A 14504-nucleotide genomic window follows, 5' to 3' on the forward strand; every position below is an offset into this window, starting at 1 on the left:
ACTCCTTTTGCAGATATTTGTCATGACCAGACTCTTTTGGTCAGTAGAGGAATGGAGAAATGTAGAAGGAACAGAAGAAATATTTGGAGGAGGATTAGTGACAATAATCTGTTGATATGAGAGTGCATCATCTTAGGAAAAAGAGCCTGAGTCACTGGATCTTTTGTTCCATTGTGTCCAAACATTAGTATCACGGGGGAATAGTGTCTTGGAGATAGTCCAGGTGTTTGGCAGCAGCACATTGGTTTGTTCCCTTTGTTTTTGGTGACTTTAGGAGTAGAAGGACTTCAGCTCTTGGGGACAGTAAAACTAACTGTTGTGATGCTTTGAGGCTGAGGACCATCCTGATCAGCCACTGCTTCATGAAGAGCCACTGACAGGATCTGTGAGGCACGTTAGCCACAGAGCCCTCTGCTGGAAGTCACACAAAGGAGGAGAATTGCTATCCCCCTGGATTTTAACAAACTCGTCTCATGTCATAGGTGACACATGGGGGTGCACATGGGGTCACAAACACACTCAGTATTGCCCCCCCACACACTCAATGTCAGTGCTGTGCTGCTTCCTTTGAGAGTGGGGGCCTCTCCCAGAGTGCATAGCCTGAGCGCAGCACAAGCTTCCTAGCTCGCGCTACTCCTAGATCACCCTGCTCCAGGGGACAGGGAGCGGTACTGGCCCACACCTACTGGAAGCAGTGGGAGGGGGCAGAACAGGAGTGGGTGGAGGGAAATGGGCAGAGCAGGAGCAGGGGCATGGGAGGAGCAGGAGTGTGTGGCCCCTGCCGTCCCTAGAATCCCCGCACAGGTCATCTCTGTCTCTCTCATGTCATATCAGCTAGGTGCCCAGGACACTCAATGCCCTGAAATAATATGAATGATCCAACATCAGAACTTGATGTCATATGAGTCAGCTTGGAAAGCTTGTGAGGTTACCTCAGGAAATGACAGCAACATGATGAAACTGAGAGCAATAGTATAATTAATCTAGGAGACAAGCACACATGGTGGCAATTTGGGAAATGAGTAAAAAAAAGTGGTTGCAACATGTTGAAACTGGTGAAATGCCATCACTTTAGGGTCTGACCTTTACAAGTAGAGCAGGTGTTGCAAACAGGAGACCAAGTGCAGACACAAGAAAGTAGTGAGGAAAGCCACGGTATTGACCAGAACAAATGCCATTTTGATCCAGCATCTTTTGAATCCTTTGTAGTACAAAATAACCAACTGCTTATGTTTTGTTTCCCTGCCTCATACTTGACAGGCCTCCTCTACAGAGCAATAACTGGCCTGCAGAACCTTCCTCTCTCTTTTCCACAGCCTGATACAATGTGGTCACCATTTCGTCCCAGACTTTCATGAGCCTTTTGACTTACAAACATCTGTAGTCAGTGGTCCTGCTGACATTAATAAGTAATGTCACGATACCATAGCAACCACCAGCACTTTCCAATCCACAGGCCATATCTCTGAGCCACACAGCTTCACCCCTGCTGGCTTTGGATGGCGTTTTCACTTCCCAGGCCCAGCAGGTCTGCAAAGTTCAATAACTGAGCAGCTCCAACAACAACAGAAGAAGCAGAATTTGGGAGGGACCTGTCCCTTTGATGACTGCCTTATGTCTGGAGTGCATGTATGCCAGCTGATGAAAAGGCTGGTGGATTGGGCACAGACGTAAATGAAAAGGAAGTTAAAATCCCCCCTTTGTGGAGAGAAATGATCCTTCAAATCATGTGGCTGAAACATAAAGACTTTCTGTCAGTTCCCCCAGGACAAAGAAACTGATTACTTTCATGTTCTGCTGCACTGTGATACTTCCAGATAGGATGGATGGGAGAAATGTCCATGAGGTTTCTCCATCAGCAGCTGACAGCTTTGATAAATAAATGATGGAATGGCTGTAAATGAGATAGTTGTGAGGGTTGGTAGGGAAAATAGGCATTTATGTGTAAGTCACCAGCTGAGATTCACACCAGGTTGGTAGTGACTCAGAATGTTGGTAGCCTGAACCGTTCCCTGACCCCCAGTTCCTTATGAACAGTACCTTAGATAGTATGGTCATTGGTGATCCAAAAGTGTTATTGGATCAGAGAGATAAACAGCACAAAGACCTCCTCTCCCGCCATAGGCACTAACTGCAATCCTAGCTGGCCAACACCACAATGCATAAAGAATGAACTATCCTCTCATTCCTACGGTGCTTCTTTCCACTTTTAAGGACTGAATCACATGGACAACGTGTGTGCTGGAAATTTGTATTGAACCTTCCTATGCTGTACATGCTCAACAAGTCGACAGAGGGCTTCAGTCTCTATGGCTTGATAAGCTGTCATCTTCCATCAATTGTTACATTAATTTTGAAAACGTACCTCTTCCATCCTCTTCCTGTATTATTCTCTCTTTCATGTTCTGTATTATAAATGCTTATAAAGATGAGCCAGGCACAGCTATTCCAGGGTAGGCATCGTTACTACATTGTTAGAACAGCTAGTCAAATGTAACCATTAGTTTGGGGGAGAGTGTGCAATCTCTGAACTGTGAAATTATGGGAAGTGAGTTCTTGGGGGTGACTTTCGGAAGGGCTATGGGATGACAGACAGAAGTTACTTAGTCTGCAGGGCCCAGCCAACATGCCCCATTACCTATAACATCTGCTTGGTTATTGGGTGTAAAGTTGTAAATTCAACTGGGGACAACATACCATTAAAGACAGATGGTAAAACTACAGTCATAAACAATTACCGTATAAGTGCTGTGTTAAGGTAATCTCTGATTTAACCTAGCAGAGAAGTGAAAGAAATGGTGGTAGCTTTAATAAAACCTGCATACACCCTGTAATCGTCTTCTGCTGCTTATAAGATCTGGTAATAGTTACAAAGGGAATAGAAATATCATTGTTCTCTTCTGATATAATGCCATCCGTCAGGGATTAATGCAGTGAGAGTATAGCACTCATTAGCAATGCTATGGCTCACAAGAATTGCTCATCATGGTCATTACATAGTGGTATTCCCTTATCCACTGTGGATGAGCAGGAAGAACAATTGGTGCTAAGAGATGACATGCAGGACTGTGTCACCACATGGATTATCTTTTATTACTGTGCTAGTTTTGATGGCAAGGGAGCACCCGGGCTCCTAGGTATAGGATGGCGCTGAACCTGCCTCACCCCAGCTATTTTATAGTAAAAATGTTCTGGGATGAAGATAAGTATCAGAGAGGCAGCTGTGTTAGTCTGTATCAGCAAAAACAATGAGAAGTCCTGTGGCACCTTATAGACTAACATCTATTGGAGCATGATCTTTCATGGGCAAAGACCCACTTCATCAGATGCACATGACATGAAGATAGAGCATGTAGTTGTCTGTAGTTAAGAAAAATAATGCCATTGTTCTGGTTATGAGTTTGAGCTGAGATACATTAAATCTAAGTCAAATTCCTGACTTTGTCACAGACTCCCTGTGTGACCTTGAACATGCCTCTTACTCTCTGTGCTTCAGTTCCCTACATTTAAAGTAGGGCTTAAAATGCAACTTCCATCGTTTATATGTTTTAGATTATCACCTCATCAGGCCACAGACAGTATCTTACTATGTATCTCTACAAAACTTCCCCAGTGTAAGCTAAACTCAGATGGGGCTATTGGAATATGCCTGATAACATACATAAATATGAAACCTGGGAGGTTTTCAGTCTTTGCCCAAACCTCAGGTCTAGAAGATCCCAGTTCCTCACAAAGAAATAGGCCCTTGTACAGAAGTTTTTATGAACAGAGGTTAATAAGGGCAAACGGTCAACTACAGAGCCATGAACAGCCTCTCAGAGTGCCCTAAAAGCTCTGTCCATTGTATGCTTTGTCCTGAAGATGGAGCGGGAAGCTTTCATGCTTATGACATGCTCCCAGTCACCACTGCCTTGAAGAATCTGTATTCTGTGGCTTCCAGTTCCAAGATACCAGCCTCTATTAATATAGGTTGTTAGGTCCAACAAGGTCAATGGCTCAGAATATGTTATTGACACAGGCTCTTTACTCACACACACCATCTGAGGTCTGTGATTAGAGAGAGACCATAGTCAGTAGTTCTTTGTGTACTGGATAATTCTCCAGTCAAGTATTTCAATGGCTAGCACACAAAATATTATGTAACATTTTTTAAAAGCATGGATGGAATGAACTGGTTACTGGAAGGAATAGATCTGTGAATGGAGACAAGAGAAATACAGGATAATTCCACCCAATGCCTAAAAATTGAACTAGAAACATTGACACCTGCTTTTCTCACTATATACTAGTATTTAGGGAAATTAAAAACCTTGACCTGTTGCTGTGAGGGTGAGGTGTATGCCAAGGAGATGTCCTGGAAGCTGCGTAATGGCAGTTTGGGCCAGGCATTATAAAGTTTTGAGATTGTTCTCAATTGTGTTTGTGTGATATCTCCCCTAGCTTTTAGAGAGCAACAAGTTAATTAGTAAATAACTAAAGAAATTGACGTTTAAAGTAGATTTTGTTATGGCTTTAGTTGCTCACAGGTAACATTTGCCTTTTCTTTCTAATAAGCCTAAGTGCCTACTAGAATCACTTCCTTGTGCTGCCACAGATGTAAGTTAGATCATGTATACATTGGTGTTTTTTTTTTTGCCTTCATCTATGTCTAATATCAATTTGAGGTTTATTTTACTTAAAAAATTCCATTTGGTTTTTAACACATATTTGATCTTTTGGAAATCTGAGATCCTTAGGTCTTATTCATGCAAAGTTGTTTTGTTTTGTTTTGTTTTGTTTTGTAGCTGTGCCTCTTTTCAGTTTAGTGATCACAGAAGACACCTGAATTCTAGCCCCATCTTTGCCACTCACTTGATATCATCTGATGAAAAGTGCTTTGCATGAGTTAAATATTATGATTCTGTTAGCAGATCACTTGGTGCTGCATATTGATTTCTGTGTGGTTTTTAGTAAGCCTGTATACTTTACATATCTTCTGCGATAGAATCACAGAGTCATAGAACACTCAAACTGGAAGGGATCTTGAGAGGTCACCGAGTATAGTCCCCTGCCCTCACAGCAGGACCAACCACCATCTAGACTATCCCTGATAGGTGGTTCTCTAATCTTCTCTTAAATATCTCTAGTGATGGAGATTCCACAGCTTCCTTAGGTAGTTTATTGCAGTGTTTAACCACCCTGCCAGTTAGGAAGTTTTTCCTAATGTCCAACCTAAACTTCCCTTGCTGCAGTTTAAGCCAATTGCTCCTCGCCCTGTCCTCAGAGGCCAAGGAGAACAGTTTTTCACCCTCCTCCTTGTAACCCTCTTTTAGATACATTAAAACAACCACCATGGCCCCTCTAAGTCTACTCTTTGCTAAACTAAACAAGTCCAGTTCTTTGAGCTTTCCCTCATAGCTCATGTTCACCAGACCCTTTTTTCATTCTTGTTGCTCTTCTCTGGACCTTCTCCAATTTCTCCACATCTTTTTTGAAATGTGGTGCCCAGAACTGGACACAATACTCTAATTGAGGCCTAATGAGTGCTGAGTAGAGTGGAAGCATGAGTTCCCGTGTCTTGCTCTCAAGACTCCTGCGAATGCATCCCAGAATCATGTTTGCTTTTTTTGCAACAGCATCACAATGTTGACGCATATTTAGCTTGTGCTCCACTATGACCTCTAAATGCCTTTCCACAGTACTCCTTCCTAGACAGTTGCTTCCCATTTTCTATGTATGAAGCTATTGTTCTTTCCTAAATAGAGAAGCTATTGCATTTTCTATGAAGCTGTTGTTCCTTCCTAAATAGAGTACTTTGCATTTGTCCTTATTAGACTTCATCTTTGTTTACCTCAGATCATTTCTTCAGTTTGTCCAGATCATTTTCAATTCTGACCCTATCCTCCAAAGCAGTTGCAGCCCTTCCCAGCTTGATATAATTTGCAAACTTAATAAGTGTATTCTCTATACCAATATCTAAATTGGTGATGAAGATATTGAATAGAATCAGTCCCAAAACAGACCACTACTCTATACATTCCCTTTTCTGAAAGACAGCTCCCATCACCTCAACGTTCTACACAATCTAGGGAAATTTCACTCATGCTTCCATGGTGCCAATCACATTCAATTCCTATTCTTTTCAGAAGTAGTTTAGGGTGCCCAGCACCTTTTACAATCTGACTGCTTAATGGGTAGCCTCATTCCGAACTCTCAACATAAGAATGTAAGAATGGCCACAGTGAGTCAGATCAGTGCTCCTGTTAGCCACTAAGATGTCTCCACCAGTGACAAGTACCAGAGCTTTATAGGGGGTGTACATAATTGCCCATCTTCTGGTATTCAGAGGCCTAGGGTCTCCCCAAGCACAGTGTTACATTCCTGACCATCTTGGTTTACAGTCATTGGTGGACCTATCCTCCATAAACTTACTAATTATTTTTGAACTCAGTTATACTTTTGGCCATCACAACATCTCATAGCAATGAATTACACGGATTAATGGAGCACTGTGTGAAAAAGTACTTCCTCATACTTGTATTAACACTGCTGTCTACTAATTTCATTGTGTGACCTCTGGTTTTTGTATTGTGGGAAAGGGTAGATAGCACTTGTAACTTTTTCCACATAATAGCTGTGTCTACACGTGCACGCTACTTCGAAGTAGCGGCACGAACTTTGAAATAGCGCCCGTCGTGGCTACACGCGTCGGGCGCTATTTCGAAGTTAACTTCGACGTTAGGCAGCGAGACGTCGAAGTCGCTAACCTCATGAGGGGATCGGAATAGCGCCCTACTTCGACGTTCAACGTCGAAGTAGGGACCGTGTAGACGATCTGCGTCCTGCAACATCGAAATTGCTGGGTCCTCCATGGCGGCCATCAGCTGGGGGGTTGAGAGATGCTCTCTCTCCAGCCCCTGTGGGGCTCTATGGTCACCGTGGGCAGCAGCCCTTAGCCCAGGGCTTCTGGCTGCTGCTGCGGCAGCTGGGGATCCATGCTGCAGGCACAGGGTCTGCAACCAGTTGTCGGCTCTGTGTATCTTGTGTTGTTTAGTGCAACTGTGTCTGGGAGGGGCCCTTTAAGGGAGCGGCTTGCTGTTGAGTCCGCCCTGTGACCCTGTCTGCAGCTGTGCCTGGCACCCTTATTTCGATGTGTGCTACTTTGGCGTGTAGACGTACCCTCGCAGCGCCTATTTCGATGTGGTGCTGCGCAACGTCGAAGTTGAACGTCGACGTTGCCAGCCCTGGAGGACGTGTAGATGTTATTCATCGAAATAGCCTATTTCGATGTTGGCTTCACGTGTAGACGTAGCCAATCTGTAACGTTATAGACTTCTGTCATACCCCCCACAACACCTTCTAAAATGAACAGCCCTAATCTTGTTAGTCTCTCCTTGTAAGGAAGCTGTTCCATACCTTGGGTCAACTTTGTTGCTCTTCTCTGAACCTTTTCCTGTTTCAATGTATCTTTTCTATGGTGGGGCTCAACTGACCAATATTCAAGGTGTGGGCACACTAAGGATTTGTTCCATTTTATTTTCTATCCATTGCTAATCATTCTTAATATTGTGATAGTCTTTTTGACCACTGTTGAGCACTGAGTTGAAGTTCTCAAAGAACTATCCATAATCACTTCAAGATCTTTCTTGAGTGGTGCCTGCTAACTTAGAACACACCATCAGATAAGCCTAGTTGGAATTATTTGTTCTATTGTCTTTACTTTCCACTTACCAATGTTGAATTTCAGCTGCCATTTGTGTACCAGCCAGCCAAGTTAGGAAATTCCTTATGTAACTCTTTGCCATCAGCTTTGGACTTTACAAAAGTATTTAAGATTGTTTCATCTGCTAACTATGTAACATCACACATCCCTTGTCAGATAATTAATTAAAATGTTGAACAACACTGGTCCCAGTACAGATGGTTGTGGAACACTTCTGTTTGCATCTCTCCATTGTGAAAACTGACCATTTATACCTACTTTTTGTTTTCTATCTTTTAACCAGTTACTGACCTTCCTTCTTATCCCATAACTTAGCCCATGTTAGTGGGGGACCTTTTCAAAGGCCTTCTGAAAAGGTAGCTATGCTATATTGACTGTATCAACCTTATCCATATGCTCGTTGACACAATCAGAGAATTCTAGCAGATTGGTGAGGCACAATTTCCATTTATAAAAAGTCATGTTGACTCCTCCACAGTAAATAGTGTTCATCTGTGTGTCGGGTAATTCTCTTCTTTACTATGGTTACTATCAATTTGTTTGGTACTGAAGTTAGACACACCAGCTTGTAATGGTCAGAATCCCCATATGGGTGGGGGGGCATCTTTTGAAAAAATCGCTATGATAGTAGTTACCTTCCAGTCATTTGGTGCAGAGGTTTGCTTCATATTAAAATTATTAGTCCCACAGTTTCATATTTAAGCTCCTTCAGAATGCCTGATGAATACCATGTGGTCCTGGCCAGAAAATTTGGTTAAGGTAGTATATTTTGTTGGCTCAAAGTTGATGGGAGACACAAGCTGTTGTACCACACAGAGCTGCTGGTGATTTATGGCCATTTAAATTATTCCAAACCCTTCTCCAGAGAAACCTCAGTCTGGGAAAGTTTTTCAAATTTGTCACCTAAAAAAACAATGACTCTGGTATGGTACTCTCCCCCACATCCTTAGTAGAGAAGACTGGTGCAAAGAAATCACTAAGCTTTTCAGCAATGGCCTTATCTTCCTTGAGTGCTCTTATGTCACATTTGTCATTTCATCCCTCCCAGGCCTGTTTGTCAGGCTTCCTGCTTCTGACGTTCTTTAAAAAATTCTTACTGTTAGTTTTTGCATCTTTAGCAAGTTGCTTCTCAAACTCTTTCTTGGCCTGCCTAATTATACTTTTCACTGAACCTGCCAGAATTTGTGTTCCTTAATTATCTTACTAGGTTTTGACTTCTAAATTTTAATGGGCGCCTTTTTGTCTCTGTTGATCTCCATTACTCTGCTGCTTAACCATGGTGACATTCTTTTTTTGGTCATCTCATTATCCTTTCTGATTCAGGGTATATATTTAGTCTGGCCTCTTTGCAGATATGCAGTGCAGCTCCTTTTAATTGATGTTTAACTCCTGTCTAAGGAGCATCCTCATTTTCATAGCGTTCTCCTTTTTGAAATTAAATTATGATGTTAAATTTAATTACATAATGGTTACTATTACCAAGCAATTGAGCTGCAATTGCCACTTGGACCAGATACTCTGGGGTTAGAAGTAAATCAAGAATTTCTTCTCCCCTTGTGAGTTCCAGGATTAGTTGCTCCAAGAAGTCATTAATGGTGTGCACTTCATGGCTGAGATGACATGCCTAGTCAGCATGAGGATAGTTGAAATCCCCCATTATTATTGTGCTTTCTGCTTCTGTAGACCTTCTGATCTCCAGAGCATTTCACAATTCACTGTCACCACTCTGATCGGCTAGTCAATAATATATACCATATATGTTCAAAATGCATTAATACAAGTTAAGTGCAAGTCAAAATCCCACTCCCTACAGCCCTGGTTCAATCCCCCCCATGCCCCTATGGCCCAGCTCACCACCCTAGTATATGGCTCTGGTTCAACCCCTGCCCCAGTTCAAACCCCACTACCCTGGTTCAATCCCCCACAACCCAGCTCACCACCCAAGCATGGCTCAACCCCCACCCCTCCGTCCCAGTTCAACCCTCTGGTGTGCTGCTCTGGCCCATCCTTCCCCTGCCTGCAGTCCTGGCTCAGCTCTATCCCCCACCCCCTCTGCAGCCCTAACCCAACCCAGGATTAACCCCCTGCAGCCCCCTCCTATGACCCCCAACCCATGGCCAGATTTAACACTCCCCAACTGCCTCCCCCCTAGCCCCAGGACTGACCTTTCAAAAGGAGCTCCAGGTGCTCCTGTTGCTTCCCCGGATGCAGAACGTGCATTCCACTAGGGAAAAAAGCCACCTGCCAACTTACATGAAATTTGAGTTACACAAGGGTGCGTGGGAATGCAATCCTCGCATAACTCAACAGACTACTGTATTACTGCTATACTCCAATTATGCAAGTGTAGAATTTCTATCCATACAGATTCTATAGTACAGTTTGTTTCAGTTAAGATTTTTATCTTAACTCTGTTTTCTTCAACATGTTGTGCCACTCCCACACCAGAGCTACCTCCTCTGTCGTTGCTATATATTTCATAGGCTGGTAATACCATGTTCCATTGATTATTAGCATTACAGCAGATTTCTGTAATGTCTATTAATCAATATCCTCAGCTGATGTCAGACCCTCAAGTTCACTTTTCTTAGCTGTTAGATTTCTAGCATTTGCAGGTAAGCACTTGTATACTTTGTCAATATTCAGTGCTTGCTTTCATCTGTTGTATTTAAATGGAACTTGTACATTTGATTGTTGCTCACTAATTCATACCTGTACTTTATCACCTTTTTTCCTACCCTGTTTATGAGGCTATAGAGTTCCTCCCTTTAAAACATTCATCCAGACACCTCTGTCTGAGTTGTCTTATCCTCCACACCTGGTGGACTTCTCACATCCATTCTGTTTAATAAATGCTCAACAGCCTTTTTATGTAGGTATGCAATAACCATTTCAGTTTAGGTCAAATATATTCCTCCTGTGAAACACGGATTATTAAAGAGATTATCTGTCTTGTAAAGGGAAAGGGAAGAGAGCATCTGTCTTGTAAAAGGAATTATAAAAAAATTCAGAACTCAGCTGAGCTTTTCTGTATGGCTGAGAGGTTCATTGTTGCCTTCCTCCTTTTTCATTTATGCATTCTGACTTTCTGGATTGTGACTGGGTCCAGAAGCAGATGGGCCAGAACACTTCCAGATGGGATGCTCTTGAAGTATTTCCAGACAATGAATCTCAGATCTCATTGCTCTCTGGCAACCAAAATTTAGTCTCAGGAGTTGTTTGGATAATATCTTAAAAGAAGGTAACCTCCAGAGTTTGCAATATTTACCCATTGCTTTTAACTGTCTCGGTGGTGATTTCTCTAAACCCAGTTCACGACAAGACTCTTTTCAGACAAGGACATGGACAAGGTCCATAACTCATATACCTGACACTGTTATTCAGATTATTCAGTTATGTATGTCAAACCTGTACCATGTGGTAGGTGAAGTAATAGGCTGAGGTGGCTCCATTCCCAAAATCCAGATGACAATACATAGGGGAGTACAATGTCAGAGAAACCCACAAGAAGTAGGAGAAAAGTGACTGCCAGGATGTTCCTGTGTAAAGCCTCTGTTACTTGTTAGTCCATGGCTTTTTGTGCAAAAGAGAGAGCCGGGAGGGAGGAGAGTTTCAGTAGGAGCTGGGGAACAGCACTTTCCATATCATAGTGCAAATGGGGGGTTACGTAGAAATGAGGGACCAGATAACGCCTGGAGAAGCATAAACTAAGTCTTCATGGTTTGTGTACCACCAAAAGACTCTTAGAACACAGGAGCTAGCAGAGAATTAATAGCACATCCACCAACTTGCAGCAACAGGATTGCTGTATACTTGTGTCTCTCCATGTTAGTGAGGAGGAGGAGGAGAATCTAGAGAGAAATGTCTCTCCTTGCTATCCAAAGGAGGATGCCCTGTCTCTTGGTACTGGCACACCATTACTGGCTCCACTCCGGAAAAGGAATGCTACATCAAAAATACTGCTTGCCCCACAAGTCCCATAAATCTCTGAGGTATCAGCACTTCCCCTTGAACTGCTTCATTTCATTTACACAGGTGGGAAACATTGGCCTCTTATTTTTTCTGCCATCTGGCTCACAAATATTCGTTCCTATGAAATTCATCTCTGTTATTCTTTTCTCCTTGGCTGGGTCTACATGTGCCCCTTCCTTTCGAAAGGGGCATGTTAATGAGTGGGTTCAAAAGATGCTAATGAGGCGCTGCAATGAATACACAGCGCCTCATTAGCATAATGGCAGCCATGGCGATTCGAAAGTGCGGCTTTTCGAATCGCGTGCCACCCATGGAGACAGGACCTTCCGAAAGGACCCCCCAGTTTTCGAAAGCCCTTCTTCCGATCACAGATAGGAAGAAGGGCTTTCAAAAACTGGGGGGGGGTCCTTTCGGAAGGTCCTGTCTGCACGGGTGGCACACAATTCAAAAAGCCGCACTTTCGAATCGCAGAGGCCGCCATTCTGCTAATGAGGCGCTGCATAATCATTGCAGCGCCTCATTAGCATCTTTTGAACCCGCTCATTAACATGCCCCTTTCAAAAGGAAGGGGCACGTGTAGACCCAGCCCTTATGTTTGTGGCTCCACACTTTGGGGAGAGTGTCCCTCACACAAGAAGGCAGTGATATCTGTCATATAGTTCGAAGGGTAACATTTTGCCTTAAGAAGGAACCTAAACAATCACATTAACTGATCAACCAGGACCTGAGGTTTTCATCTAGACCAACCTGGAGTGATATGTGCAACATTTAGCTATAAATATTTCTGTGCCTTTCAGTTGACTGACATGAAGTGCATATACAACTTGATTAACATGAAACTGTTCCTCCACTAACACCGTAATAAGATTCTTCATTTGTGTTTGGTGATTGCTTTTGTGTTCAGTAATAATACTGCCTATTTCCATTCCCAACCCTTTCTACTAAACCTAGGAATCTACTGGCATTGATTATCCTCTCATGGATTCAGCAAGTACTGTCACCACCATCGTGGGACCGAGTGCTTTCAGTATTCCCCTGCCCATCAGACAAAAGCTCTGCAGCAGCCTTGATGCACCACAGACCAGAGGACATGACTGGAGGATGCTAGCCCATAAACTGAAATTGGACAGGTAGGTGTTTCGCTTGTGAACTCAACAACTTGGCTGAGTGGCTACCTAACAGCTGTTGTTATATATAACATTATTCCAGGTGTCTGCACAGAGGGAGCGCTCGCTCAACATTGTCCTTGTGAAAGGCCCAGCCCTGGTCCCAGTAAAATCTGTAGTCAAGTTGCCATTGACTTCAGTGGGAGGGGAATTTTACAAAGAGAACTTTTAGAGAGTAAGTGGCCCACAAAAAAACAAAACAAAATAGGGTTTGGATGAACCACATGGGCAAGAAGTCAGTACCAGCTGCGAACAGGTGGGACAGATTGTCATCAGCTGGTCTAAATAGGCTCAGGTCTATTTACACCTAGCAGGTAATCCTGATTTACACTAGCTGACAATCTCATGCAGAAGGCTACAGAGGTCAAGTGCAGTACAAAGATCTATACATTAGTCAGAGTGAATGCTCATGCAGAGTATACATAGAAGATGCATTTGTGAATTGTTTGAATCAGCATTGACATTGACAATGAGTCTTACAAGATAATTCCTCTTCATTCTGCTGCAGGTACCTAAATTATTTTGCTACAAAATCAAGTCCCACTGGTGTGATCCTAGATCTTTGGGAAGCCCAGAATTTTCCTGATGGCAACCTGAGCATGTTGGCAGCAGTCCTTGAAGAAATGGGACGACATGAGACAGTTGTTTCTTTGGCGGCAGATGGAAAATATTGACGCAATCTTGGAATGAAAAGAAGAAATGGGAAGAGGGTAGTGGGACTAAATAAGAAACATGATGAATACCCAGACCAATGAATTTTGCAAAAAACATTTCAAAAGAGGAAAAAATAGCCCTGACTTTCACATATTTTCTCTTTGTACATTATCACAGGATCAAAAAGCAGTCATGCAAAGTTGTACCTTGAAAATATAACTCAACCTAAGGTTCCCTTCAGCTTGGCTGTATGCTGCTTGGTGCAGGATTTTACAGTTTCCTAGGAAACGCTTTTTATTGCTATCCAGATGTATGGATAAACTTTCTTAACAATCCCAGTTTCTATGGACGTTGTTTACATCAGATACCGGACAGGGGTAAGGAGACTGTCCATGGCTCTTTATATTTTTGTTTAAAGCCATTCTAGACAAAGCTGTGGACAGTTAGGTGTGGCTATTTCAGATGATTAATTTTCCAGTGAAATTCAGATTATGACTACAAATCTGTGCATCGAGTGTCTCAAAATAATCCTTCTGACATTGTTCTATTTCTCAGATCTGGTTGTAAGACTAGTGTTTTGAAACGTGGGCATCTGGAAAGCAGGTAATCTGGGTGGTAAGCAGGAGTGAGTGACCTTCTCACCATCTCCCTCCAGTGGAATTGCAGGAAAGACAGGAATTCATTTTCAGTTCACAATACATATAGCCCACTCCCTTCTATGTGTGAGAGAGAGACATATAATGTGGCATGTGGTTGGGATGATTGGGAAACAACAGTCCTACAAACAGACTTTGCTATCATGATTATTTACTGATAAGCATTTAGTACAAGGATTGTTATTATTTTATTGAACTTTCTAATTTTGTCAGCAGTAGCATGAATCATTCAAGTTTGGGCAGAACCTGTTCTCTTCCTTCTGGGACTTCATGAATACTTCTAATACACAACCTTTCAAATGCCACCTTTCATCCCCTTCTCCACCCAATGTCCTCATCCTTCAAGCCTGGGTT

General features: G+C 42.8%; 1 protein-coding gene across 1 annotated transcript in view; it reads left to right on the top strand.

The window, feature by feature from the left end:
- UNC5C (unc-5 netrin receptor C) overlaps positions 1-13561 on the top strand; it is a 392973-nt gene extending 379412 nt beyond the window's left edge. Inside the window, exons 15-16 of the mRNA XM_074991994.1 lie at positions 12626-12804; positions 13349-13561. Coding sequence (XP_074848095.1) covers positions 12626-12804; positions 13349-13514 — 345 coding nt within the window. The 3' untranslated portion in view covers positions 13515-13561. The remainder of the gene's footprint in view (positions 1-12625; positions 12805-13348) is intronic.
- The last annotated feature ends 943 nt before the right edge of the window (positions 13562-14504 follow it).

This window comes from Carettochelys insculpta, chromosome 4, assembly GCF_033958435.1.
Source record: "Carettochelys insculpta isolate YL-2023 chromosome 4, ASM3395843v1, whole genome shotgun sequence".
Lineage (NCBI taxonomy): Eukaryota > Metazoa > Chordata > Testudines > Carettochelyidae > Carettochelys > Carettochelys insculpta.